The sequence below is a fragment of the Rissa tridactyla genome, chromosome 7 (genome assembly GCF_028500815.1).
Source record: "Rissa tridactyla isolate bRisTri1 chromosome 7, bRisTri1.patW.cur.20221130, whole genome shotgun sequence".
Lineage (NCBI taxonomy): Eukaryota > Metazoa > Chordata > Aves > Charadriiformes > Laridae > Rissa > Rissa tridactyla.
The window spans coordinates 44,769,659-44,795,877 of NC_071472.1; the positions used below are offsets into that span (position 1 = coordinate 44,769,659).

General features: G+C 51.1%; 1 protein-coding gene and 1 pseudogene across 10 annotated transcripts in view; both read right to left on the reverse strand.

The window, feature by feature from the left end:
- On the reverse strand, window positions 1-22,300 carry LOC128912414 (myeloperoxidase-like; annotated as a pseudogene).
- Window positions 20,683-26,219, reverse strand: part of TSPOAP1 (TSPO associated protein 1) — a 61,409-nt gene continuing 55,872 nt past the window's right edge. For 6 of the 10 annotated variants that reach the window (XM_054208614.1, XM_054208616.1, XM_054208611.1 and 3 more), the window contains one exon: window positions 21,736-23,113. In XM_054208614.1, coding sequence (XP_054064589.1) covers window positions 22,898-23,113 — 216 coding nt within the window. In that variant the 3' untranslated portion in view covers window positions 21,736-22,897. Of the gene's footprint in view, window positions 21,387-21,735; window positions 24,809-26,219 lie in introns of those variants that run through there. The other 4 variants (XR_008467663.1, XR_008467664.1, XM_054208613.1 and 1 more) reach the window with 4 other exon arrangements.

The window sequence follows — 26,219 nt, forward strand, 5'->3', positions numbered from 1 at the left end:
TTAGAAGTCACCAGAGGCTTCTTCTACAGGACATAAAAAGCAATGTGTTAACAAAAGAGAAAAGGATATGCCATAGTTCCCTGTTATCTGGGGAACTATAACTCCGGCATTAGTCCTGATTGCTCTAAACACCTCCAGGGATCCCTCCTTGACTACAACATCCTACAGGTCTCACTTGTTCTGGCACCATGAAGGTGGCACCTAAAGATTGTACCCAGACTCACTCTCAAACTGATAATCCCATAGCCCTCTGGAGAATATAATGAACCATCCTCACGGAAACTGGGAGCCGACAGCAGATGGAGTTGTTTGAGCTCCTAATGATTGCTGTTAGCTGCAGAGATTTGTTCCCTGTTCCTTCTCAAAGCCTAGACATGGTTTAAGAGCGTGGCAGGGCCTGACCGTCAGAGCAAAGGAAAATTGGTATTTTTTTCAGGAAAAGGCATGGCCCTGCGGCACTAAAGCAGCCCACCTTTCCCAAGGGAGAGCCACTCTTGCCTACAACTGCTTCCCAGGGATTTCAGAGAGCTTTTTGGAAGAAAAGCATTAAACCTCAAGAACTTTACAAATCCTGAAGGCAGCTGAGGGAAATACTGTAAATATAGGCGAAAAAACTTTCCTAGCAGAAGTCAAATTCTCTTCCATAAAGTGGGAATCTCTATTCAAGTGCAGAGCTGCTTTTGGCCTGACGAGGATGTGCCGGTCTGCCTGCTCAGAGCTGTGCCAAGGACAGACCAGCCACCTGGACAGAATGACTAGCCTGCCTGACCTAGGCATCACCTCCCGTGCAGAAAAGCATGGGCACAAACAGCGAAGAGCCAAACTGAAAAAAAGTCTGTTCATCGGAAAACTCCCAGAGCAATGCCCTTAGCTCGGTCTTGCAATGCCGACGCTGGAAAACCTGGGTGCTGGAAGAGCTGCTCACAGCGGACTTGATGAAATCGAGTACCTAAACACGTGTTAGACATGTCCCTGGCACCTATGTTCAGACCTCATTAGGCAGCCCTGGTTTAGAGCTTTGATTATCCCACATGGATATCCCACATGTCTGCTGTTCAAAGCTTATACCTTGCTCTGTAACTTCCTCAGTCCTCTCCGACTTCCAGGCTGTGAGGTCCCACTGTGGGACCTGGTTGCAGCTCACAAAGCCAAAAGGGTATTAGTTGGCCTTGCAGATGCGTCTTGGTGCTTCGGAGACGTGAGTGTTGTCACACATTATCTGTGACAAGGAGGTCTTGGCCAGTGAAGAGCACTGCTGAGAAGAAGAAAACCCTGCTGTTCTCCCACCAAAACCTGCAGGAGAAAGAAGATGACACAACAGATTTTCCCTTCTGGCTTCTTCACGTTCAAGGCTCCTGCAACATTATTTCCCATTAACACCAATAACACATTTCTTTTGCCAAGAACAAATTTAAATTTCGGTTATTTAAATTGAGAGTCCTGAAGCACCAACTGGATAATGTAAATTGCTTTTCTGCCGTGGGTATATAATGAAGTTGCAATTGAATTAAAGCCTTTCCCTGTGTTCCCTCAAACAAAGCACAAGCACCCTCTTTCAAATAGAATAGTCAGCACATACTGAATGCCAACCGTGCTTACATCCCCAGGATTGCCGTGCTGGAACCAGCCCTATAATTATTGTCTTTAAAAAAAAAAAAGCGTTCTTGTCTCCTGCCATAAGGAGAGGATTTCTAGATGTGCTTCTAGATTTCTGTTTGCCTTTAAGTGCCCCATACTGGGTTTTGAGCTCATAGTAAGTCTTTCTAGGCAGAAAATCTTCCCAGAAATGCTGGCCTTGATCCCATTTTCAGGTGATGTTTATAGCCAGTACAGGGGCCTTGCTCCAGAAACGCAGCTTAAAATGGGGCATATAACTCACTTCTGCACCTGATGCCCCTGAGCAAGTTCAAGGAGGAGGAGGACTTCAGGTATGTTGAAAGCACAACGCTGCTCAAATGATTTTTCTTGGCAAGCAAACCCCCTACCCCCCCACTGCCCCCGTCTCCTGGTGCAGGCGAAGCCCAAACACGTCAGACCACAGGGTTCCAACTCACAACTGGGATGGAAAGGAGAAACAGGGACAAATCATCTCTAAGACCCCTGAGAAGTGCATGAGCCACTGCGATGGCGCAAAGCTGTGTATTGCAAACTCAGGAGATGGGAGGATGGACAGATGTTCGACTTTAGCAGGGCACGGCAGCCCAGAAGGAGAGGTCCCACAGAGAGGGGCGAGGGACGCTGCCAGTGCCGGGGAAACATCTTGGGCTGAGCTGGGACTGAGCCAAGGAAGAACAATTAATTTATTTTATTCCCTGCAAAGCCTGAAAGTGCGCTGGTCTTTCAGAAACATCCCTTGGTCTGTAGGCAAATTATCAAAACTACCCCAACCATGAGCCACCGCATGAACGGATGCTGAGCATCTACTGCCAGTGCAAGCCATTTAACCTGATTAAACCTGACCACTTTTTTTTGTAATTGGTGAAGTCACACCACCCTGGCTTTCCCACCTTTAGAGCCGTACCTGTTTTTCTTGTTAACATATTTATATGTTTCCCTTTGCTGGAGTGAGCTGCTATTTGAACACGCAGTAACATGGGCCTCCTTGAAACTACTTATCTGAAGAAGGGCAATCCAGTTTGGACAAGTAGGGAATGGGAAAGAACATTTGAAAGAGTAATATAAAAAAACAAAACAAAACAAAAAAAACACCCAAACTGGAACAATTTCCAAATCTGCGTAAAGAAATCTGCATAAACTCCAGTCTCCTTCCCTCCTTTGGGGTTTGTATACCCAGCTCCTCTCTTACCTGATGAACATTCCTGAACTGAGTGCCAATGAGACGAGCCATGAGAGGACCAACTCCGCCTCCATGCACAAAGAGCCCCAATCCAGATATCAATATTCTTTGGTGTCCCTTACAGCTGCATGAACTTCTCTGCCAGACCACGTTTCCTCAACGCTTGAGGGAGTATCTCCAATCCAGAGGGTTGTGAGAGCCCACAGAACTGTCTCCAGGAGTTATAACCTGCAAGGAGTTGGGTATCAGAGCAGACAGATGTCAGTAATGTGTTTTCCCTTCCTGGAAAGATTTTTTCCTCTCTTTTCCCAAAGCTGGGGCACAGGTAGGTTCCCAATATGTTTAAAATAATTTTCTCAACTTTCCTGTTTCTGTTCATGCCATCGACTTTCCACTCCTCCAGAGCCAGTTCATCCTGCCTGGCATTTCAATGCTGTTTGTGGAAGAACCATGTTTTTGCAAGCGATCTCTGCTCGTGGGAGTTGCTCTATCACCCTCCAGTGCCGTTTTGCCGTTCCACTCAGCAGCAAAGCAGGTGCCTGTGCACAGGCTCCCGAGACACGGCGTGTCTGAAACATCCTCCTGGTGATGTGACCAAGGAGCTACAGGACACCCATGTCCTGCTGAAGCTGCAGAGGGGTGACCTCAGGGCATTTCAAATAGCAAAGGAGACCTACGTTCAGGCGCTTGCTCCTCCGTGTGCTGTGCCTAGCCCAGGCGAAGGGTCTGGGAACGCCTAATGGCTGCCTCATCGTCACTGTGACCCAGGAACCCTACGGGAGCTCAGGGAGCACACAGCCTCAGATACCTTCAGACAGAACCACTGGAGAGACGCCCTCACAAAACTTGTTGATCTAGCCTTCATTGACAGTGAATCGGGACAAGATGTGGATGTTAACTCTTTCCGTACAACAGGATAGCGACCAAGTACTTCCCCACAGCTGGTCTCACTTGTGTCCCTGTCCCACAGGGACAAGGCATCCCACATTGCAAAGAAAGCTCGACATAGCTTGAGTTACCTCACATGGGAGAGGACCACCGGACTTTGCCAGCCAGACTCATTTTTCTGTACTGCAAACAGCTGAAAATCCACAGGACCACAACTGGTGCATAATTCTGCATCTCGGTGGACAGGGCACGTCCCCCGCTAAGGGCAATTTGCAACTCAGTGTCTTATCAAGTGACCGCTTCAGTAGAGGAAGAGTCTATGGAGCATTAATGCGTCCTCCTACCTGCCAACTCGGCGAACTGTTAGGGGCAGAGATGAGATGATGATGCAGCATTCGTCTCTGCTGTGCGCGGGATGTCTGAAAACTGTGTAGAATTCCGCAGATTGAGAGATCTCCTTGGATTGTTTTATAGTGGCGTCATCCAGACACTATATGCTCTATCTTTTTCTCGTTTGATTATCAGAAAAAGAACCAGGAAGCTTTTTTGATCTTGCTATACCATCGTCACATTCATAGGCTGTTTAACATCCAGGAGTACGGTAGCGCTCGGGGGTGGGCTGAGGCCCAAAGGCTAGGGCATAAACACAAATTCACACTGGAAAGACACGTCAGTTCCACTGCAGCAGATCAGCAGGAAAACTATGAATTTAGGATTTGTGATTCAGATCAGGTCCTGCACAATAGTGTTCCTAAATAAAGCACGGAAAAATCACAGCCTTCTGATGCAGCAAAGGCAGAGCAGTCCTGTGACCTGACCGTGCCCCTGGGTGTATTGCGAAGCCCCTGTCTGGGCTTAAAACCTGTGAATCCAGCACGCTTTTCATCACAGTTTCAAAGCGAGCCCTATTGCATCTCCCAGGACGTTACTGACACAGCAGCTCCAGGCGCTTTCATCAGCCTAATGACACTCTGAGGCAACGACACACCCACGAGCCAGTTGTAAAGTCCTATCAACAATCTATTTCCCAAGACCATCTTGCAATGCCATTACACTGGTTTTGCATCTGGCAGGGCCCTGAGAGTGGTTCTGACTTGCTTTTGTCCTGGGACACAGTCTTTATAGAGAAATTATGACATTTTCCTCACATATTGTGATCTGCTCTTCCAGTCACGCGTGGCTGGGCTGGACCACTACAGATGCTTGGAGAGAAGCCACAGAGCACTTCTGGCCCTAATTCTACCCCTGCAACCTTGTTGCGGAACTACTTTCCCAATTTTGCCATTTGAACAGCAATACAAATGAGTCACCTACTGAACACTTGACTCCGGTCTGTGCCATGTCCCATGTTCTTCTGGCCGTGTGCCTCCACGCGTCTCCTCCAGCTCCACCGAGGCTCTACTTCATCGCTCAACCTCCTATCCACTTACCTATGGCTGTACAGAAATGGTGAAAAGGCTTGGGAAAGAGTAATTTCAGCCAAGCACGGGCTGGAGATGTTTCTCAATGTTCTGTCACAAGAGTGCCTGATTCCTGCTTGTTTTTCTTTGGAATCTCTGCTCCCACAGCCAGCTTACCTGGGAGGCTGGGATCTCTGCCACACTGCATGTTAGGGACAGGAAAATCAAACCCAATCCCTTCAACCTGCTCAAACATCTGATCCCGGAGCTCATCCACGACCATTTGCTGCTGTGTCATCAGCTCGGCACGATTAGCCATCAGGCTCTGGAGAAAGGGGTCAATAAGCACCTGCAACGGTTACGCGGGGACTCGTGAGCAGTGCGGGGTGGCAAGTGGGTGTGTAAGAGGCTCTGGAGAGCTGAGCGCAGCTCATGTTTAATTATAAGCTTCTACTACGAAAGAATCAATTTTCCTGCACTTAAAGACTTAAAAAGAAAATATTCTGAATAACGTTCTTAGAGTCAGCAATTAAGCAATCAGACTTCATAATAAGATGGGCTGCGCTTGACTGCAGAGAACAGCTATACTGGGAAAAAATCTGGCTGGTAGTAAAGGTCTTTTAATACATTTAATGCAAACTGCTTTTAAGTTTGACTGAAGCAGAAGCTCATCCCACAGAGGGCACAAAAGGCTGAATGAAATAAACTTACACTGCAAAGGTGCAAGAAAGGCCTTGTCTTCTTTAACCATCCTCCAGACAGCAAAGAAAGTGTTTCTGAGTAGAGGGAAGCCAAAGATTCAGGGAGACCCCTCCGTACTCGTTATTTCAGTTATTTCCAGGTGATTTTGTTTTGGCTTAAAGGGGCTGCTGAAAAGAATTTGGCCATTTGCATCCCAAAATATTGCACCCTTTGGACACCCTACTCTAACAAATTAATCAACCCGTTAATCCTGCAAGACTGCAAGACAAGGCAGCAGAGCCGGGACATACGACATGGTGGCTGGTACCTGGATCATGGCTCCCAGGATCTTTCGTGCCTCCTGGTAGAGCCTCTCTCCATTCCAGTGGGGATTTAGTGTCTTCGGTTCTCTAGCCAGGCGGTTGTGCTCCCGCACGAAGAGCGTGTGCGTGCACACCAGCTCCAGCATCTCTTTTGCTGGAGAATCACCTGGCAGTATCACAGGTGAGCAGACTTGGTGCTTCCCATGGAAGGAGGTGAACGTCACATTGGGAACCACGCACAGAGAAATATTTAGGTGTCTCAATATCCGCATCGTGAAGAAGACAGGTAAGAAACACGCAGGAGGAGAAGGAAACCAGGGTCTGGGCCCCAAGGTTTGGAGAGCACCAGTGAAAAGCCAAATTTCTCCCGAGGCGGCAAAAGCCAAGATGCCACCATGGTTGTGCTCAGCATCCCAGAGAGCCGGGGAAGGTTTTTTCTCAAATAAGGGCTAGGAGCATTAACTTAAGAAGCTAAATACAAGAAGGTGTTCTTCATGTTTCCATATCAGAGAGACAGTCTCACAGCCCAAGAGGAAAATGCAAATGTGCAGAGGGAAGTCAGGATGGCCAAGAGAGCTCTGTAAGTTCCAAGGCATCCTTCAAACCAGCTGAAACTACAGCCAAAGCAAGGTGAGAGTCACAATCAAGCTCTCTGGTGGGTAACAGTAAGAGCAAAATGAGTCACAACTTCAAGGAACAAATTACAAATGGCATCATTATGAAATATTCAATCCTTCTTCAAACATTTAGAGCAGGAAACCAAAGAGCAAGCAGGTGATGAGAGCATAAAGAGGCACTCATAGAAAAGTAAATATGTCGTATTTAGTCCCCTAGTCCCATAGTAAATAGAGAGATTTTCTCCCGCATTCAGCACAGAGCCCTTTTCATTTGCTGTCAAAGGCTGCCTGTAAGAGACTGCGGAAGAAGAAACAAAAGAAGCACTGTGAGGTTTCCTCGAGCAGAATGCATCCACCCAGGGCTTCCAACAGAGCTCCAGTAGGAAATCGCTGAACCCTGTTGGGCAACTGCACACATAAAATTCCCCCAGTTCTCAGGGACCGGAAAAGTGACAAATAAGACACTGGATTTTCAAAGGAGCTTCCGAGCCAGCCTGAACCGTTCACTATAAATTCATTGATGGCTGTGTACCCAGCATGGAACAGCAACTGCTCCAGCAGCCCTTAGTCCTGGGGGCTGGGAGGCCACCCCGGGAAGCATCCGATACGCCTGCCCATTCTGCTTCTCACTGGGCGCCAGCCTTTGGCCACAAGTCCCATGTGGTCCTCACCAAGGAGAGACCTGGGGAAGCAGCTGAAGACATAGAGCAATGGATGAGACAGATGGACAGATATGAGAGGCCAAGCTAAACATAAAACACCAAGAGATCTTTTAAGGTGCTGGAGGATGATACCGAGCAGAGGTCTCCCGCTGGTCCCACCGCCAGGTCCTCATGGTGTCCAATGACCATGGGGACGTTTTTCATAGGATTTCAGGCCAGATATGTAGGGGTCCAAGGGACCAGAACTCACCTCCACAGTAGATGAGATCTGTTGTGCCCTCAAGCTTTCTCTGGCAGTGCCATGAGCAGCCCAGTGTGACCAGAGCCAGCAGGAATTAGCCAGGAGGTCCTCCTAGCCAAAAAAACCAAACAACCAGGGAGTGAGAGACTAATTATAAGGTGTATCAGAAATATCCCTCTCTGGACTCCCGTGGGCTTGTGGCAACCTCCTGGTCCTCACTGGCAGAGGCCGGGGAGAAAGGAGCAATGCTCAAGGTTCCAGGAGGTCAGTTATTTTGTCTCTGTGTGCTGGGGACAGGAGAAGACAAGCAAACGGCAGCAGATGGGAAGGCTGTGGTGGCTGTGCAGTGTTTTGGCTGGAGGTGAGCATGGCCTTGGGAGGCTGTGTCCAGGACAAAAAGAGTTATTTTGGGTTGAAGAAGTGGTCAAGAGGATACCAAAAGGCCTGTGCTGATGCCCTGGCTGGTGTTCTGCCAGTGCACCCCCGGCCTTCTCAGTGGTGGGGACACATTTTAAAAGGTCACATTGGCCTTTGGCTGTCCTCGTTCTCAGACCAGCTGGGATCTAAGCTCCTCTCACAGTGCAGCAGCACAGGCAAACGTTTCATGGAGGTGACCCAGCCCAGCACTAACAGACCTGTGCCCATCCTGACGGAAGAGAGACAGCCACCAAATGACAAGTATGGACAAGCCATTGCCTTCAGGGCAGTCTGCTATTGCTGTGTTTGCTCGGCTCCATCATGGCACTGGTTCCCAGGTCATCTCCAGCAGCCCCGTGTGCCCTCTGGGCTCTACACCAGCACTGCCAAGCACAGATGGGATTGCTTCACTCCAGGCACATAGTCACAAAGAAGACTTGGAGGTGGTGAAGACCATTCTCCTACCTAGCACAGCCCATCTCAGTCTCTCATTGTGTTTTGCTATGCTCTATTTTCTACTTAAATAAGAAAAACAAACAATTAAAGAAACGAACCAGGGCTGGTGGAATTGTTCACTCTGGATTTCGGGGTTAGGGGTGCCAGCACCCAACTTACCTGCAAGAAAGCACGGGATTTTACCTTTAAGGCAGGGGTCCTTCTGCATGCTGTAAAAGGGCATATATGCCTTCCCACTGTCAGTGAAATTCCAGTTAACAGCCAGCAAGCCCAGCTGGCTGGTCTGATCCCTCGGTTTGTTGGCCAAAGGCACTTCGCTGCTGTACACAACGCTGCCGTCAAGGAAGGAGGAGAGCATGTTGATCTGACCTCGAATTGCTCTGCCACTGGTACAAGGAGGAGCTGAGCGGAAGAAAGGAAGGCAATCTTTCGTGTTTTTCATTCATGGGTCATCGGGTGGGATCTGCAGAAAGATAAAAGAATAATTCATCACCGGTTCAGGGACACGGAAACTGCACTGTAATACTACAGCCGTAAGAAAAGCCAGGCGGGAGCCATTTCAAATGCAGTCCCCATGCTAGACACTGTGGAGATCAGTCATAAACCCCAGATACGAAGGGTCCGATTGACAGCCCCCTATTTTAGGACTCCAAGTCCAGCATGAAAGCCTGGAGACGCCTAAATTTCCATAAAGTCCTATGGATACCTAAACTTTTCCCCCTGAATATATACATATCAGACTGAATCTTTAAAGCTCAGGTGTTCCTATCTCATGTTGGAGTCCATAACGACGTCGTGGACAGTTGTCATCCAGAACTTGTGACCCTGCCTGCATTCTCAAATACGCGCTGGGCAAATATTCAGTGATGCTCCATCCCTTCACGGTTTTCCCTGAAAGGAAATGTGGGTAGATGGGAGAGTCAGAGCTGCAGTACATCTTCAAAGGCAGAAAAGCAGGGCTGCGGTGTGGACATGTATCTCAGTAAGCATTTATTGGAGCGGAGACTGCAATGTGACTACCGTACTGATGCCTTAGCCACTATTGAGAGATGCTCATCACTTCTTTACCCCATGCACGACTAAACGGGCATGGATTTGCTGGGGTTGTGACACCCATCCGCTCCTGCCTCTGCCACACTTACTATGATCCAGGCAACATAGTGCCTCCAGGCTCTGAGCACAACGTGGGTCCTGGAGATGGCGAGATCATTCCCCCGTATGGGTCTGGGACAGGAAGCACTTTGAGGCCCTGCAAAGGGGCAGAGAGAGACAAAGCCCAGGGGAAAGCGGAAAGATGCAGCCTGATAACAGAGACCCTGGGCTCTCTGGGGGGGAGACTGGGGGGTTGTGCCCCCCCCCCCCCCCGGGGGGCTCAGTCCCCAGCACAGAGCTATTCACGTTTTGGGCAAAGCGCTAGTTCAGGTACAACACCAAGAACCCTCGAAGCAAGACTGTAATTAAAATCCCCACACATCTAGGAAACAACAGTGTGGGGTGTAAAACCCCAAAGAAGACATCCTACATGGACCATCCCTGGGGATGTGGGTCTAGTTCTACTGATGGAGGACCCATCCATCCACCCCCCGGTTGACACAGCCCCCTCACCTTTGTTGCACTCACCAGTGATCGTTCCGTGGAAGAGAGAAACGTCAAAATCTATTTTCTTATCCTGCTGGTCACATCCGCTTGCCTTGAAAATCACCCCCAGCTGAGCCGGTGTCAGCAAGTCTGCCAGGTAACAACAGAGAACAAACACGCAGGAACACACCGGCCCTGCCGGGTCTGCGGTGGCTCCCAGGCTCGGGGAAAAGTTTTCCTTCTTGTACCCTTGAAATGGTTTCTTATCACAGTGTCATCCGGAAGGGCACAAGAGGCTGCCATTTAAGGTCTTCCTGCTCAAAGATGTGCTGAGGATGCTCTCTAGAGCTGCAGATTACTTTTTCTGGTTTGGAAAGCATTAAACCCAACAAAGTTGGAGTCAAATCTTATTTATAATTACATGTTGGGCCTCTGCAGGATGATTTTCTAGCTTTAGCGATCCTTTTTCTTTCCTCTCCCTTCCCTTTTTATCTCCACCATAAATTTCAAAAAGCTACAGTCATCCTGGTGGTGTGTTAACGGGTTTTTTTTCCCCCTCTGAAGCAGCCAGCAGCGCGTACCACCACTGTTCCGAGCTGCCTGGAGAAGAAACCATCAGGTGGCTGGGCTGCACAAGGGGACGCTGGCTTTGCATTTCCACCAAGCACATGTCCCCAGGCACGGGAGATCAGTGGCTGAGTTCAACCAGAAAAACCTTCCCGGCTTATTGCTGCTAGCACAGCACGTCCTGAGTCCCTTGGAGGTTTCCTAGTCACTGCTGCCACCAACAGTTTGGGTCACAGCATGGTTCAAGAAGCCACCGTGGCCTCCTGGGCAAGCGGATGAGAGGTGGTAGCTGAGTGGTCTGGAAAATCTCTGGAGCATCGGTGTTGGAGCATCGCTCTTGGATGGAGAGGCTGGAGGCGCGCACAGTCAGGCCTGTCTCCCTCTTCTTGCTCACCGCGTGCTGCAGTGATGCTGGACCGCCCCATGACGAGTGTCTTGGCCTGCCAGTGCTTTGCTGTAATGCCGGGGATCCCCATGAGTCCACCTTTACACGGCAGGAGCCCTCCCTGTGCCTCCCTGAGCTGTTTCTCTTACTGCCTCTAATTTGCCTTCTGCTCTCAGCAAACTGGTCTAGGCGGGAGGCCAGGACTGCCGCCTCATGGAGGACGTTGCTCCTTCAAGAGATGCTGGAATGTCCTTTCACATTGCTCTGTTCTCGTACCACCCTGTTCCCAGCGGGGGGCAATCTGACTTTGGCTATTGCTAGCTGAAGTCTGGCAGAAAAACTGCTTACCTTGGGGTTGGGCTATTGTGGGCCACATCCTCTGTGTTTGCTCATTCCCTACTCAAGCAAAAGAATATTATCTAGCAAAGCCTTACAAGCTTTGACCCATTAGCACATTAACCTCTGTATTGCAGAAAGGACCAGGCAAGTGAGCAAAGCACCCTCATTAACTGATAACCCCCCAAATAATTTTTTAAGATGGAAAGAGAACACAGGAAAATAACTCATCTCTGCCTCACTGCAGTCGCATGGGAGGGATTTGAGTCGTGGCCCATCATAACCCCTTTGGTTCCCTCCTCCCAAGCCCCAGTGACCAAGCCCTGCATCTTCCTCCTCTGCCTTCCTCCCAGCAAAGTGAGATCCCTACCCGTGACACTGATGTCCCCCCTCACAGCCCATCGCGGCTTCTCCTTGAGGAGCGCCAGGGTGGTTTCCATGTAATCTGCAGCTCGGACGGCAGCCCAGGTCCCTGCCACTGGCCGTTTGAAATATCCCAGAAGCTCTACTGGGGTCAAGGCATCATTCCGTAGGTGCTCCTTTATGCTGCAAGGGAGAATAAAACAAAATCTGTGGGACTGAAAAGGGCCAAAGCCAAGAGTCCCACAGGTCACACACCCATGCGTCGGGCACCCCAGCTCTCCTGGCGTGTCATGAGTCTGAACTGCAGACAGAGGCAGAGTCATCCACCTCCCTGCACGGCAGCCGTAAGAGACCAGGGCTGCCCCGGCCACCTTCGGCAGAGGAGCAGAGTGAGCTGCAGGAAGGGAATCTCTTAAATTGCCCAGCTCCACCTGCCAGAGGACAAATCTTAGGTCTTTGCAACCTCAAGGCAACCAAACCTCACTCAACTGTTACCCAGCTCGTCGGTGTCTGCAGATGCCAGTCTCCATCCAGAGGTCTCAGATGTCTCCAGCTCATCCCGCCTTAATGCTGCTGGAACCTCTTCTCAGGTGGAGGGGTGCCTAAGCCAGTGAGGGGTTTCAGAGGATGGCTACTGAAGGAGGATATGGATGGGCTGGTAGGAAGCCATGTGCTCCCGAACCACGGTGGCAAAAGCCGGGCTCTCCTGTCAGATCCCACGAAATGTCCTCACTGCAGCCTCCAGCGGTTTGCTCCCTCCGCAGGAGGGAACCACTAGAACTCAGCAGGAGCCTGCGCTGGCTCCAGCCCTGTTTGGAGTATTCTTAAGGGATGGAACAGAGCCAAGCAATACTAAGCCGTGGGCGTACATGTTCCCATACACACGTACGCCTGCGGCCGAGCCCGGCCCCGACTCTCACGGTCACGCGTGCCCCTGTAGGCTGCGTCCACCAGCCGCTTGGTCTCCTCCACGCTGCTCAGGAGGGACACGTCTGACAGCTCCGCTGGCAGATCCCGGCAAGGGAAAGGGAAGAGCAGTGGTGAGAGCGCTGTCTCCCAGCCGGGAGCATCCCAGTGCTGCAGTGGGACTCTCTTCGTGCCTCCAGCACCCAGGGATATCGGCACAGCAGCGCTGGAAGTAATTGCTGCTGCTCGCTCTCCAGAGAGGGAGACAGCTGTACATACAAATATTCCTCAGGGGAGTCCGAGAGAGTCACTCCCGGGCACGAGAAGGGTGGGTATCTCCATCAGTGGAGGCTTCAAATAGCCAGCATGAGAGATGTAGGCATCATCCCTCCTGCCATTTCACAGCCGAGCAGTTGCTATTTCTTCAAGATATTTTGCAACCCCAATTACTGTGATTCATCTTATTTCTACGCCTCCAGCCATAGTTGCCTCCAGAGAGCCTGCGCAGCCACCGCTGGCTGCCATAAGAAGCCTTAAGAGCCCAGCACTAAGAGCTCTCATCCACTGTTTTCTCATCCCTGTCTTTATTTCCCCCCACTTTTTACCCTAGGTTGGTTATAGCCACGTTGTCAACATGCCTACAGTGGGTTTGGGTCCTTCCCCATGGCACCAGCTGGCCAAGGACCATATATATCCCCCTGCCCCCCAAGGCAGAAGAACACACAGCCCCGTTTCCCCACTGCTTTCCCCAGTCCGTCCTGCAGCCTCCTGCCACCCTCACCGCTCCCCCTCCTGCTCAGAGGAGCTCCCAAAAATGAATTATGTCCCCTTCATCTGCTGGCCAAGGGTCACAGAACAGGAGGGGACAGCCCCTGGTGGGGCTTCCCTGAATGACAGCATTTTCCTACAGCCTCTAGCGGAGAAGAAAAGTTCAGAAATCAGCGCTAAGGGGATAAATATCTCCAAATTCTCCCAGATTCTTTAAAATATCTTCCCCGATCAACCCAGAGTTCATCTCTTCGACAATCTTGGTGAGAAAAATTGTTGCCTGGGCCACAATTTGAGACAAAGGAAAGGTCAGGCATCTGCTTTCCATAAGAATTTTACATTGTAAATTAACAGGCAGAGGTCTCTATATGTTTTGGAGCAGCGATTCAGGGCTGGAAGAGTGCGGAGCGGCTGCCCCATCCCCAAACTCCACAGGCCCTGGTAGCTCCGATTCACCAAACACGGCAGCAGCTGAAGCGAGTTCACTCAAGGGACAATAATTCATTTCTCACTTCGAGAGCAGAAACCAGCCCCCCCAGCCAAGAGGAGAGTTTGGGTTTTGGCCTCCGTCAAACACAGCATGAAGCGGGTCAGGGAGCTGCCAGCCGCCGGCACCGCAGTGCCGCGCTTGCCCCTTTGCCCAGTGTACCGGGAGGGAGGTCGGACCGTGGGGATGGAACGGTTCTGAGAACGGACCTCTTCTTTAACACAATTTTAAGAAAACAGACAGGACGTTAACTGATAAAAATGTGAAACAGCCAGGACTGTTGCCGCAGTAGACACTCTCTATGCTCCTTCTGACACCTCTTCAAGACTTTGCTGCTTATGACAGAATAATTCAGGCTCTTCTAGACTTAACTTTAGCTTTCCTACTCAGAAAAGCCCCTGATCTGCAAAACCTGAGGAAAGGACAACACCGTAACAAGAAGATATAGATGCCTGGAACAGCCTGAGGATGATCAGCAACTCCAGGGAGATTTCTGCCTTCATCCCTGCAAAGAAGTGCAAGAAGTGAAGAAAACCAAGGCTCCGTGGATCTCGCCACCTGTTGGGAAGGCCAGTGCCCACGCTGCTGATGGCAGGTGTTGGGGGAGCTCATGAGGTGTCCCTTTCCCAATGCAACGCTCCCCAGGAGCAAGTGTCCTTGCGGTGGCACATGGAGAGGGAGCTGCCTCCTGCCCCGGGCACCTCAGGCACTGGTGGGAACACACTGATTTGGGACTGTGGGGGCAAAACAAAAGGGAGCAGGACGCGCTGCCAGCGCCGTGGGCAGGCAGCTTGGCAAGGGAACCCAGGCAGCAACACTGACTGTGCTCCTTCTGACACCTCTTCAGGGAGGGCGGGTATGTGGGGTTAGAAGAACTGGAGGAGAAAAGGGATCAGCCAGAGCAGCACGGGAGGTCCTCTACACATAGACATTTGGGATGTTTTTGCCCAAAGCTGGCCCACTCACCTCCCGAGGCGGCTCCAAAGCAATCCGCTCTATAAGAATGAGCCAGATCTGTGGGCTGTGCCTACTGCACCTCACTTAGCGCCCACCATGGAGCTGCCAGCAAAGGTTGCCCAGAGTCCACCCTAAAACCCCGAGCAAAACCCATTCCCTGTGGAGGAGCCCCCGGTGACAGCAGCGATGTGGTCCAGCAACATCATTCTCGCTGTGCTCCAGCTGTTCTTGGTGCCCGGCAGACGGTGGCTCTGCCAGCCCTGGACCAAGGTGGGGGAAGCCGTCACGCAAGTGGAGGGAAGCTCAGACCTCAGCTGGGTGATCCAAACACGGCCCCAGTCCCTCACCCACGGTACAGAAACATGTGCTCCATGAAAGCAAAAGCAGGCGTGCAATGGGCCGGGCTCTCACCTGCGATCTTCTGCTGTCCTCACCACGCCGGCGGTTTTATCTGCAGCAGTGCACGTGTAGGGGGCTGACCCACAGGGCTTAGAAACTCCCCCACGGGGGCCAAGGCAGCCCAGCAGACAGCGCCCACCCCAGCTCCTGCACACCCACCTGGGAACACGGCCTGATGCTCAAGCAGAGCTCCCCCACTTGTGGGTTTGGTTTTTGTTTGTGGGGGAATATGTAAGGCAGCGCTTTGCCATGCTTTGAGAGTCTTGACTCCTTCTGGGGACGTCTTACAGGGACAGGGTTCCTTCCCCCATGGCGTTCCTTGTCCTTTGCTGCTCTTAAAGGTCGAAAAAGATGTCTTCTTATCCCCCTATGGAGGCACCAGCTCCAAAGGGTGTCTGCTCTGCTCAGCGCTCCCCATCTCTCCTCCCTAACCTGCCCTACCCCGTGGTCCGTGTTGTGCTCTGGAAGGGTCCATGAATGCTGCTCCTTGTGCACTTCCCTGCGTAGACAGGAGCAGCAGGAGGAGGCACCTGGATGATGGTTTGGACAGGCTTCACCGACCTCCAGCTGCTGATCTAGAGCACGGGGCAGCTCACAGGGTCTCGCCCTGGCCCAAACCGCAGTTGTGCTGGGGGGCTCATCGGCAAAGCGCCGCCTCTGCCCCTGGCCAAAGCCCCTCTCCCTGTCTGAGTGCAAATCCAGCCGACAGACGAATCCTCGCTGTGTCACAGCTGTGCCGATGAGGCAGGGCAGCGGGACGCTGCTGGGTCAGGCAAAGGATGCGCTTGAACAGGCTGGCGGACAGAGTCCTCAGCTCGCTCCTAACTAATTGTGCTTTGCAATCGTGTTTTTCCTCCTGTAACAGAAACTCCTTGGTCTAGCAGTACAGACCGAGAGCACCCAAGTCTCTGCCGGGGTTCCCCCGGGGTGGGTTAAATTAATGTCTTGAGCTGAACTCTTCCCTGCATGGGACACTCAGAACCGCAGAGGTTGCCCAGTGCCTCCAGCAGCGGCTCTGAGGGCATCCCCGTCCCCAAAGCTGGGCTAATCGCAGGTGGAGCCATACCTTTTGTCGCAGTCTTGGTCCTTCCGTGCTTTAAAGAAAATCCACAAAGCAAATTGCAAACCTCATAGTGACTCACAGGCGAGGCGCACCTGGAGCACAGCTCCTCTTTGCAGAGCCCTGGTCCAAAACAGGTTTTGACAAATTGGAGGGAATCCACCTAGAGCTGGGTTTGGTCAGCCTGGAGGGGAGAAGGCTCAGGGAAACCTCACTCTTGGCTTCAAGGGTCTCCTGGGAGGTCTACAGAGCAGATAGAGCCAGAGTCTTTTCCAAAGCGCACAGGGAAAGGACGAGGACGTGGCGCTGCAAATAAAATCCCCGTTAGACCTAAGAAAAACACCCATGAGAGTGGTGAAGTGCTGGGACGGGGCCCAGAAAAGGGCTGGGATCTACTTCCTTGGAGATAGCCCTCACTCAGGGCAGTGACCGTCCCCCTGTACTGGGCACTGGTGAGGCCCCACCTCGAGGGCTGTGTCCAGTTTTGGGTCCCTCACCACAAGAAGGATATTGAGGTGCTGGAGCGGGTCCAGAGAAGGGCAACGGAGCTGGTGAGGGGTCTGGAGCACAAGTCCTGTGAGGAGCAGCTGAGGGAGCTGGGGGTGTTCAGCCTGGAGAAGAGGAGGCTGAGGGGAGACCTTCTCGTTCTCTGCAGCTCCCTGAAAGGAGGGGGTAGCCAGGGGGGGTCGGGCTCTTCTCCCAAGGAACAGGCGATGGGACGAGAGGAAACAGCCTCCAAGTTGCGCCAGGGGAGGTTTAGGATGGATCCTAGGAAAAAATTATTCACCAAAGGGGTTATGAAGCATTGGAAGAGGCTTCCCAGGGAAGTGGTGGAAGCGCCATCCTTGGAGGGATTTAAAAGATGGGCAGACGTGGTGCTGAGGGACGTGGTTTAGTGGTGGTTTTAGCAGTGTGAGATTCATGGATGGACTCAATGATCTTAAAGGTCCCTTCCAACCTAGACCATTCTATGATTCTATGAACAAGACCCTGCGCAACATCCCCTGGCCTTTGAGGTAGCCCTGCTATGGGCAGTGGGGGAACAAAGACGCAGGAGATGCCCCCACCCTACACCTTTCCATGATCCTGAGAGCTCAGTGTGTCCCGGACAGCAGCAGTGTATCTGCCCGAGCTGCCACCACCACCAGCGTGGCCCTGCTCTTGAGCAAAGGGGCAGCGTCGGCAGATTTTCAAAGCCATTCCCGGCATGCTTCCTCTGCTGTATCACACAGCTCACGGTTAGAAGAGGGTAAGGATTTTTCAAAGGTTAGCGAGACAGTTAGTGCTTATCTGTGCTGATAACTGCATTTCACAATTAGGAACTTACTCAACTGCTCTCAAAACTGCTTCAGAAACCATGAAAGTGGGAGGTTTTGAGAGACGCTTTGTGTCTTGAATGTTCACTTTCCCCAGAGACCGTGCCCTGCTCCCAGATAACTCTGTATGGGCAAGGCCATGTCTCTGGTGAGCCTTCTGCCTTCAATGCAAGTGCCGAGCCCTCGTGCTCCCCACCTTCCGCAGCAAAGGAGAGACGATATGCCACTCCTCCAGAGCAAGGGAACAAGAATATGTTGATGCAAGCAACAGTGCCTCAGAGCAGAGACAAACAGTGCCATCAACACCTGGGATGCAGCACAGCAATTAAAGTAGAGGGTGCAAGGCAGAACATAGAATCATAGAACGATTTGGGTTGGAAGGGACCCTAAAGCCCATCCAGTGCCACCCCCTGCCCTGGGCAGGGACACCTCCCACCAGCCCAGGTTGCTCCAAGCCCCGTCCAACCTGGCCTTGAACCCCCCCAGGGATGGGGCAGCCACAGCTTCTCTGGGCAACCTGGGCCAGGGGCTCACCACCCTCACAGCAAAGAAATTCTTCCTCACATCTCATCTAATCTCCTCTTTCAGTGTAAAACCTTTCCCCCGTGTCCCATGGCTCCCCTCCCTGATCCAGAGTCCCTTCCCAGCTTTCCTGGAGTGCCTTTAGGGACTGGAAGGGGCTGGAAGGTCTCCCCGGAGCCTTCTCTTCTCCAGGCTGAACCCCAACTAGATGATTTTCTAGATTATATTTGCATCTAGATTATATTTGCAATTTACCTCCTTTTTTTTTTTGTTTCTTGTAGCCTTTTGTGTTTAGCTACCAAAGCCTGAAGGTGTTAAACCTTTGTCAAGAAGACTCCTCTCAGCTTTTCTGTAAAGCCTGCCTGCTGTTGGGGCACCAACTGAATCGGGGTGACTTCGCTAAACGATGAGTCCATGTCTATCACAGCAAAACGTGCCGGGAGCAGCTAGGCACACGCCTGGGGAGCAGAGAGACAACAGGCACTTTCTGGTGGCAGGGGCTCAGCCGAGGAGGGAGGACGGGAGCACCAGGAGCCGTGGAGCCGTCCTGCAGGGAAGGGCTGTAGACATGGCCTCCAGCTCCGGGCAGACCCCAAACATTGAAGTAGGGTTTGATATATTAAAGCTATAAACTAATTGAAGTAGGTGCTTAATATATTAGAACTGTAAATTAGAGTAGGAGCTTAATTTAAGAGACTGGGTGCCTTAAGGCTATACAAATTGCAGATGCAACAGTTGTAGTACTAAATGTCAGAACTTATCTCCTATTTTTTAAAGAAAGAATGCTTTAGGACAATATAACCTTGTAGTAGAAGCTTATCTCTCAAAACAAGGGGGCCGGGGTTACTGAGGAATGCAGAGACTAGTCAAAGCTAACACTTTTGATGTGCCAGCAAGAATAAAGAGGTAGAGCAGAGGCCTGCAGTTCCCCCAGAAGCGATGAAGAGGAGCTGAGGAAGCAAACGACCACCAGATGCCTCTGAAGACCACCGAGAGACTCTAGTGCGCCTGCGGGAGTGGGCAGTAACCTGGAACAATGAGTTAATGAATAGGTAATCATTTCTCGGAAAACTAGTGAATATGCATACAGAGCATGTATTTAAAGTGTACACCTGAATCAGTCGGCGCGCACATTAGGGGGAGCAATCCCCTGTGCGCCTGGCGCTGCAATAAAGAATACCTGCTGAAACGTCACCAAGGCTATTGAGTCTTGACTTCGGCATTTCACGGCATCGACATTACAGCCAATGTTTTTCTTCCTAAGGGTTCTGTTCTTCCGTTCATCCCCTGATGAACTGATAAGAGCAACAACAGATGGTTTCTTTCAAACGACCTTAAACAACTTGCTTAGGAAACTCCAGCTGGTAAATTCGGTTAGAACAGCAACCAACTTCCTCCAGGGCAGGGCAAGCTGAAGATAAATTATTGGGTCACTGATGACTTTCGTCGCTTAAGTCTGCTTCAGAAGTCATGGAAATTCCTTCCAGCATTCATACCTGCCACGACTTTATAACTTCAAGACTTTCAGTCCGTCCTTGCTCTGACTCTTGGAGGAGACAGTGGTTCACTGCGATAGCAAGATCCTCCTGGAACATTTCTCTCTAAGGCGCAGCAGCTTCCCAACCGAGTCCCTCCTGTCAGGGGAATCCTGCAAAATCCCTAAAAAAAGACCAGTGACTTTTGCCACCTTGGCTGAATTCCCAGAGGACCAAGGTGAAGATCTGCCACTCCACACAACCGACCCGGCATTTAGGTGCAGAGGCGCACATAACACCGCAGATCCCGGTTTCAAGTGCCCACGTTTCCACGGGTGGGACTATGAGGCATCAAGTACTCAATGAGTCTAAGAGCAAGGTACCGAGCCAAGACCTGTGGTCTGAATTCAGAGCTTTTGTGGTTTCCTTATTTTTCCCTTCTTTTAGCATTAGTATATTGTGGCGTGTAAAGAATATCACCCAGCTGAACCGTTCCACATGGATGAAGGGAGAAAACCACCTTTTTTCTTCTCCTTTCTTGGGGTCACATGCCACAGACAGCAGCTTTGCCCAGTTCCACATGTCTTCTAGGCAAACAGGCAGAAAAACTGCAACTCCTAGCAAGACTGGAGGAAAGCTCAGTCTGTCTCCAGCATCTCCACCCCTCCCCTGCCGGATCAGAGGGAGCACACAGGGTTGAGGCCCTGCAGAATGGAGCAGGCTAGAGCAGGTCCTCACAGGAGGACTGGACATCGAGTAGCCCAAGACTCGTGTGTCTGCTGTGGTGGCACTACAACTAATCGACACCAGTAATAATGGCATTTTTGATAATACACATTTAGATGCTTGCACAGGGCAGCGCTCCCCAAAACAACCCCGAACTGGGAGACGCAGAGGCAGCAAAGCCTCTTCTCTAGGCGTAGCACTGACTGAGAGCTCCTAGCGGGAGGCTGTTAACCTCTTGGGTAAGAAACACGGGAGAAGACCCTTGCAACAACCTCTAAGCAGCTGCTTGTGGTGCTTGGACAGATCCTGCTGGCTGGACAGGACCAGTCACCACCGGCACAAGATGTGCCTGGACTCTCTGGAAGTTGCATTAGATGTTTAGGAAGCCTGTAAGCGGACTGTGGATTCCAACTACAAGATCATCGTAGTGGGGCAGGTCTCTACTGGGGCCATTTGTTCTCACAGGTTATTGTCTCAGTCTGTCACTTGAGCACAGCAGTGGCTGTGTCAGAAGACACGGTAACTGTGGAGAGTTGGTCCATCCCAGCCAACCTGCCCTGCCAGCACAGCACGAAAAGCCAACTTCTGCAAGGGTTACACAGATCTTCTCCACAGGTATGTGCTCCCAGCCTGGTCGAAGGTGGGTCGCTGTGCTGGAGCAAAAAATGGAACACACCAAAGCATCTGAAACTTAAAAAGTAAAAGCTGTATTTGTAACAAAACTCACCATTGACGCCTTATTTTTTGTTCTTCTCTAAAAATGAAATCATCAGAGAATGAAACACTGTGGTCTGGACATCATACCTGATGCTGCTTTCACTGCTCGGCCCCAGGGACACAAGAGGACAGTGTGAGTGCACCCATGTGGGCCGGGTGCTCCTGGCAGCCTCGGGCCCTGCAACGCCTCTGCAGAAGGTGTCAGCATCAGGACACCTGCTTCAACCCCCTGCCCGTCGCTTCATATCCAGGAGCAACCACACATGGGTAACACCAAAGAGCACAGAACAGGACTGCAGGAAGAAATCCGGCTGTGCGGGTCCCCCTGGGACTTGGTGGCACCTGCAGGGAAGGGGTCCAGCACCCAGATCCAGGGGCTCACGCTGCATGAAGCCACCCGGGCAGTGCCGCAGGGCTACCCGTGTGTCCAGCTCAGGTCTGGATAGGGTATGACTGTGCTCAGGCACAGTATAACACCACGTAACGACACCATGGTGCTTTCTCCTCCAGGATTAGGTCTCCGAAACAGGAGAGGCAAAGACTTGTCACTCCCAGAGAAGGCAGCTCGCCCCATGGTCACAGGAAAGGCGGGCTCCTATACGAAGTGCCCCACAGCATCCTCACGGTGCAAGTGATTGCTATCATGTTCCCGTTTGCCCCCCGAAGAAGCAGCACTGCATCTTTTGCTTTTTTAAGGAAAAATGTATTTTTGTGAAAATAGACTTTATTATAATAAAATTTGATATTAAATAAAAACATACCGTATCACCAACACTCGTGGACGCTGTGCTGGCATCATTCACATACCTCACGTAACTGTCCTTCTCAAAACAAGTACCCCACTGAAACATGCAAAGAAACAAACACTGAAAAGGATAGAAACCATGTAGTACAAAACTCTCCGTGGCTTAGAAAGGGATGTGTCTTAACTCAAGGAACACATCATCTCATATGAAAATAGCTGCAAACTCTCCATCCCCAGCTCTGCTCTCCAAACGCTCCCACTCAGGAGCGGCCCACTGAAACAGACAAATAAAACCGCGAAAGAGGCAGACGAAAAATAAATACATAAATAAATAGGTAGGTAAATAAATAAACAAACAAATAAATAAATAAATAAGGCGGAGTCCCCAGCCAGTGTGTGGTCAAGGTGAACCAGCCAAGAGCAGCTTACAGCAGCTCACCCCACAGGCAGAAGCATCGACCCCCTTCAGGGTATCGCTCCTTCCTCCCTGGGAATCCTCGTGCCGAAACATGACTGAGGCAGTGTGGGATGCTCCTAGGCACAGCTGCGTATTTACAGGTTTACAGTACAAATAACTCACTCGTCAGCCCAGAGACAGCAAAGGGGATTCATGGGAACAGAAAAGTGCAAATTTTCTTTGCAGGAAGTGAAGGAGTTGACACAACCTCCTGTGGACCAGAGAAATACCAGGGTGTGTAGTACAAGGGATATCTTCCTAAGGGGCTGGGGCTTTGCTGGGAAAAGCCATTTAGCTAACGTACAGCCAGAATATAATTTTTAAATTAAAATATTTACAGGGAACCGGTGCATTGAGGGCTGCATGGAGCAGGACACACTACTGTGGAGGTAGCTGTATCCTAGAGCTGAGGCCTCACACACCCCAGTGCCATGACACTGCGTTCAGAGCCACTGCCCACGTGGCGTGGGCACCCACAGCTGGGCTCTCACCAGAGACCACCAGCGCACAGACCCACTGAAGAGTTTTCTCTATTCAACATACACTTTTTCCCTATGAAAATACTCTAATCGGCTTATTGCAGAGGGCTTCTGAATTTTCAGTCCCTGTGTGGACTACACAGGCAGTCCTCACAGAACAATAAATCCCTTGTTAATTTTTCTTACTGGACCCAAGTTTTTTGAAGAGCTTTTTTCCTTTGAAGAAGAAGCCTCTCTTCTTTTTACTCTGACCAGGTACATCGCTGCATTTGAGAAGGGCCAGCGATGCCTGCTCTGGACACTGCTCGCCCATGACAAGGCAGGAAGGTTGTAGAGTAGGAGGAGTTGGTGAGGAGTCGCTCTGATCAACGGACCCATCTGGAGTTAACTGAGGGGGAAAAAGAGAAAAGAAAAAAGCAGAAGTTAGAGCTGATGAAGGACATTACACCCACATAAACCTCAGAGAACCCTGCCTTCTCCCCGCCGGTCCGTCCCTCACCCTGCAAGGCTCAGCTCCTCCACGCAGTTGCAAATCCAGTTAGGAAATTTCCAGTGGACTTATAAACCTTTCTGTACCCACTACTCAGACCCTGCCTGAGCTCAGACATTCTGAAATTCCTTAACTTTGGGGTAAGAACAGGACAGCAGAAAAGCCCCACTGAGGACTTCGTGAAAGATGCTGCTTCCCAGCTGAAGACGCTGTAAGTGAAGCACCTCCTGAGGGCAGGGATGGACACATCCTGATCCATCCGCGTATGCCTGCTGGCTGCCTGGGCAGCCTGGTGGGCCCCCAGCACGCTCTGGGACAGAGGCGGGACATTCAGAAAAACCTGACATAATAAGAAGAAGGGCTGCGCAAGACCTTCAGAAGTTCAGGGACGCTGGCTAAGCTGGAAGGCTTCTGCAACCGTGGCCACGGTCTGTCACTGTAATAAGAGAAATATGGAGTCTTGCAAGGCTGCTCAGCACCCATCAGATCTAGTCGCAGGAGGGGCAGAAAGCAAAGTCTGATGCTCTGCAGTGGCACCAATAAGGGAGAAAAAAGTTCACAATGGAGCAGGACTTGGAGAAGAAGTCTTGTATCAAGTGGCACACAGCAACTGACACGTGTTCCTAAGTCACCTGAGCATTTGAGGGCGTTAACTGGGATCCTCAGTCCCAAATGATGCACTCTGTGCTGCTCCTTCTGGAAAGGACTATCGGAAATCAGAAAGTGCCCTGGTCCTGGGCTCAGTTTCCTCTTTGCAAATTACTAATGGCAGGTCAGTTCCCAGCAGCAGCCGTCTTGCCATGATCTCCTCTCGTTGGGTTTTGGTTTCCAGACAGTGACCGTTTCTGATCTGGCAGGGCAAGCTTTCCCAAGAAGCTGCAAAGTTCACCAGGGAAGAGGCTCTGGATTTCTGGGGTACCGGAGAGCACTTGTCCCACTGCCTTCTCTTCCACACAGCTTTCAAAAACCAGCATCTTCCAAGCTTCCAGGCTGTACATGCGACCTTGGCATTCCCCAAAATACAACCTGACAGAGGCTGGAGCTGTGCCAAGGAAGAGCGCTCTTCCTTGGCACATCGAAACATCATGCCCTCATCACCTCTCTGCTTGCGTCCCACTAAGAGAGTCGAGTGCATGTCCCCTAAGGGTCTGTAAGCAGCCACAGCTCCAACAGGGAAGAGGAGTTAGTGACACCAGCAGCAGGATGCTCTGCCTGGGGAGGAAGCATTACTGAAGAGCGAAGACATTAGCCCGGCACAGCAAACACGGGAGAATCCCAGCAGCTGCAGTTCGCTGGCAGGAGCGGACGTGCTCTGGTCCTGCTCCCACACTCCGCCTGGGGAAAGCTGCTGAGTCAAGCAGACGCACAGACGTAACGTTACTGCCATAGCTGGAGCACAATCATACTTTATGTGCTGTGGCTTAGTTTATTTAAACTTTCCTGGGGTCAGAAGCAAAAGCAGCACAGCTCTGTCACCCCACTGCTGTTTCAGGACCCCACCTCCTGTGTGACGAAATGCACAAAAAGTGGCTGTGACCTCTTCTCCCCTCACAGGTTGAAGATCTGCTGCCGTACTCCAGTTGCTTCACTCTGCTGCGGGAAGGAAGAAAGCACTTCTGGTACAAGATGAGCAGAAACCTCTTCTCGAGAGTCACGCTCAGTACGTGCAATACCTATAAAGTCAGCCCTGAGCAGACAGGAGCACAGGACTTTAGGGAGCTCTGTCTTGGTGTGAACATACGACCCTTCCCAACTCCAGAAAGCTGAGAGTCAACTACTGTCTTGCAGCAATCACTTCAAACTGTCTCAAGTGTCAGTGCCATCAGACTCCCTCTTACCTGAACTCAAGCTCTCTGGCTACAGGGACAGAGATGTAACTCCTCGCCACCCCTCTTCATTACAGTAAACAATAGTGGCTAATTTTTCCTGAAATCCCACTCTGTTTTCACTTGGAAATCTTGTTCCACACACTTTCGGAGGCACTTCTACGGCTCTCCAGATACGCAGCGTTGTGTTGAAAGGCCAGCTACTGCCGAGGCCATGCTGCAGAGGGCTTGAGGGCACAGCCTGGCCCTTGTGAAAGCCGCGCTCCGCCTGCAAGCTCCGCTCCTCCAACTAATGCTGCAGCATCAACCGCAATCTTCCTATCTCCTGGCAGCACGCATGTGCAAGGTGCACGCTTGGTGTTGATGGCCCAAGCGCCAGTCAGGTCTGAGCAGGCTGGAAATAAATCCGAACGAATCCAGGTGAACCATTTCCAGCCAGTAACACAAGATTTACGGAGGCAAAGAGAAAAAGGGAGCCAGATGAGGGTTAACTTGGCAGCGTACTGGATGGGCTGTGTGCAAAGTAAGAATCCCTCGGTTCTGCCCCAGAAACACGTACAACAAAAAAATCCTTGGATAAAATGCACAAAAGCATTTGGCTACATCAGGAGGGGGTCTCACCAACGCGCAGTGAGTGATCTCCCCTATGAAGCTCAGGCCTTGTGCTGTCTGTCTCAGCAGCCCCAAAGGATGCAGAGCGATGTGAAAGGCCCCTGTGCAGCCAGGGCGGTGGAGGCTCCCTGCCCGGGCACCACTGTGAACTGCTTTTCTGGCTAAGGTGGGACAGTTTTAGGGAGGTTCTGAAGTGGCCCAACAAACCTTATAGAATTTCTCCCATGGAGCTATGCATGAAAGACTGCATGCAAAGTGAGGGGCAGGTACCTAGGCCAACTCGCAAAGGTCACAAATTATTTACTGTAATAAGGATACCACAGCATCAACATCATAATCAACTATCCGACAGTTAAAAGGAAGTGACCAGCTGCTTCCTGTCTTTGTGGCCGAGAGTCCTGCCGATTCCCAGCTGTGGTATACGATGCCCAGGCAGATTTCCACACACAGAGGCACTCTCACACACAAGCATGTGGAGGTATTCTCAGAGGTCTCTATATGGCAGAAAAGCAACAGAACCAGTTCACAGATTCATCTGCTAATAGACAAAGGATACTAAAATTAGG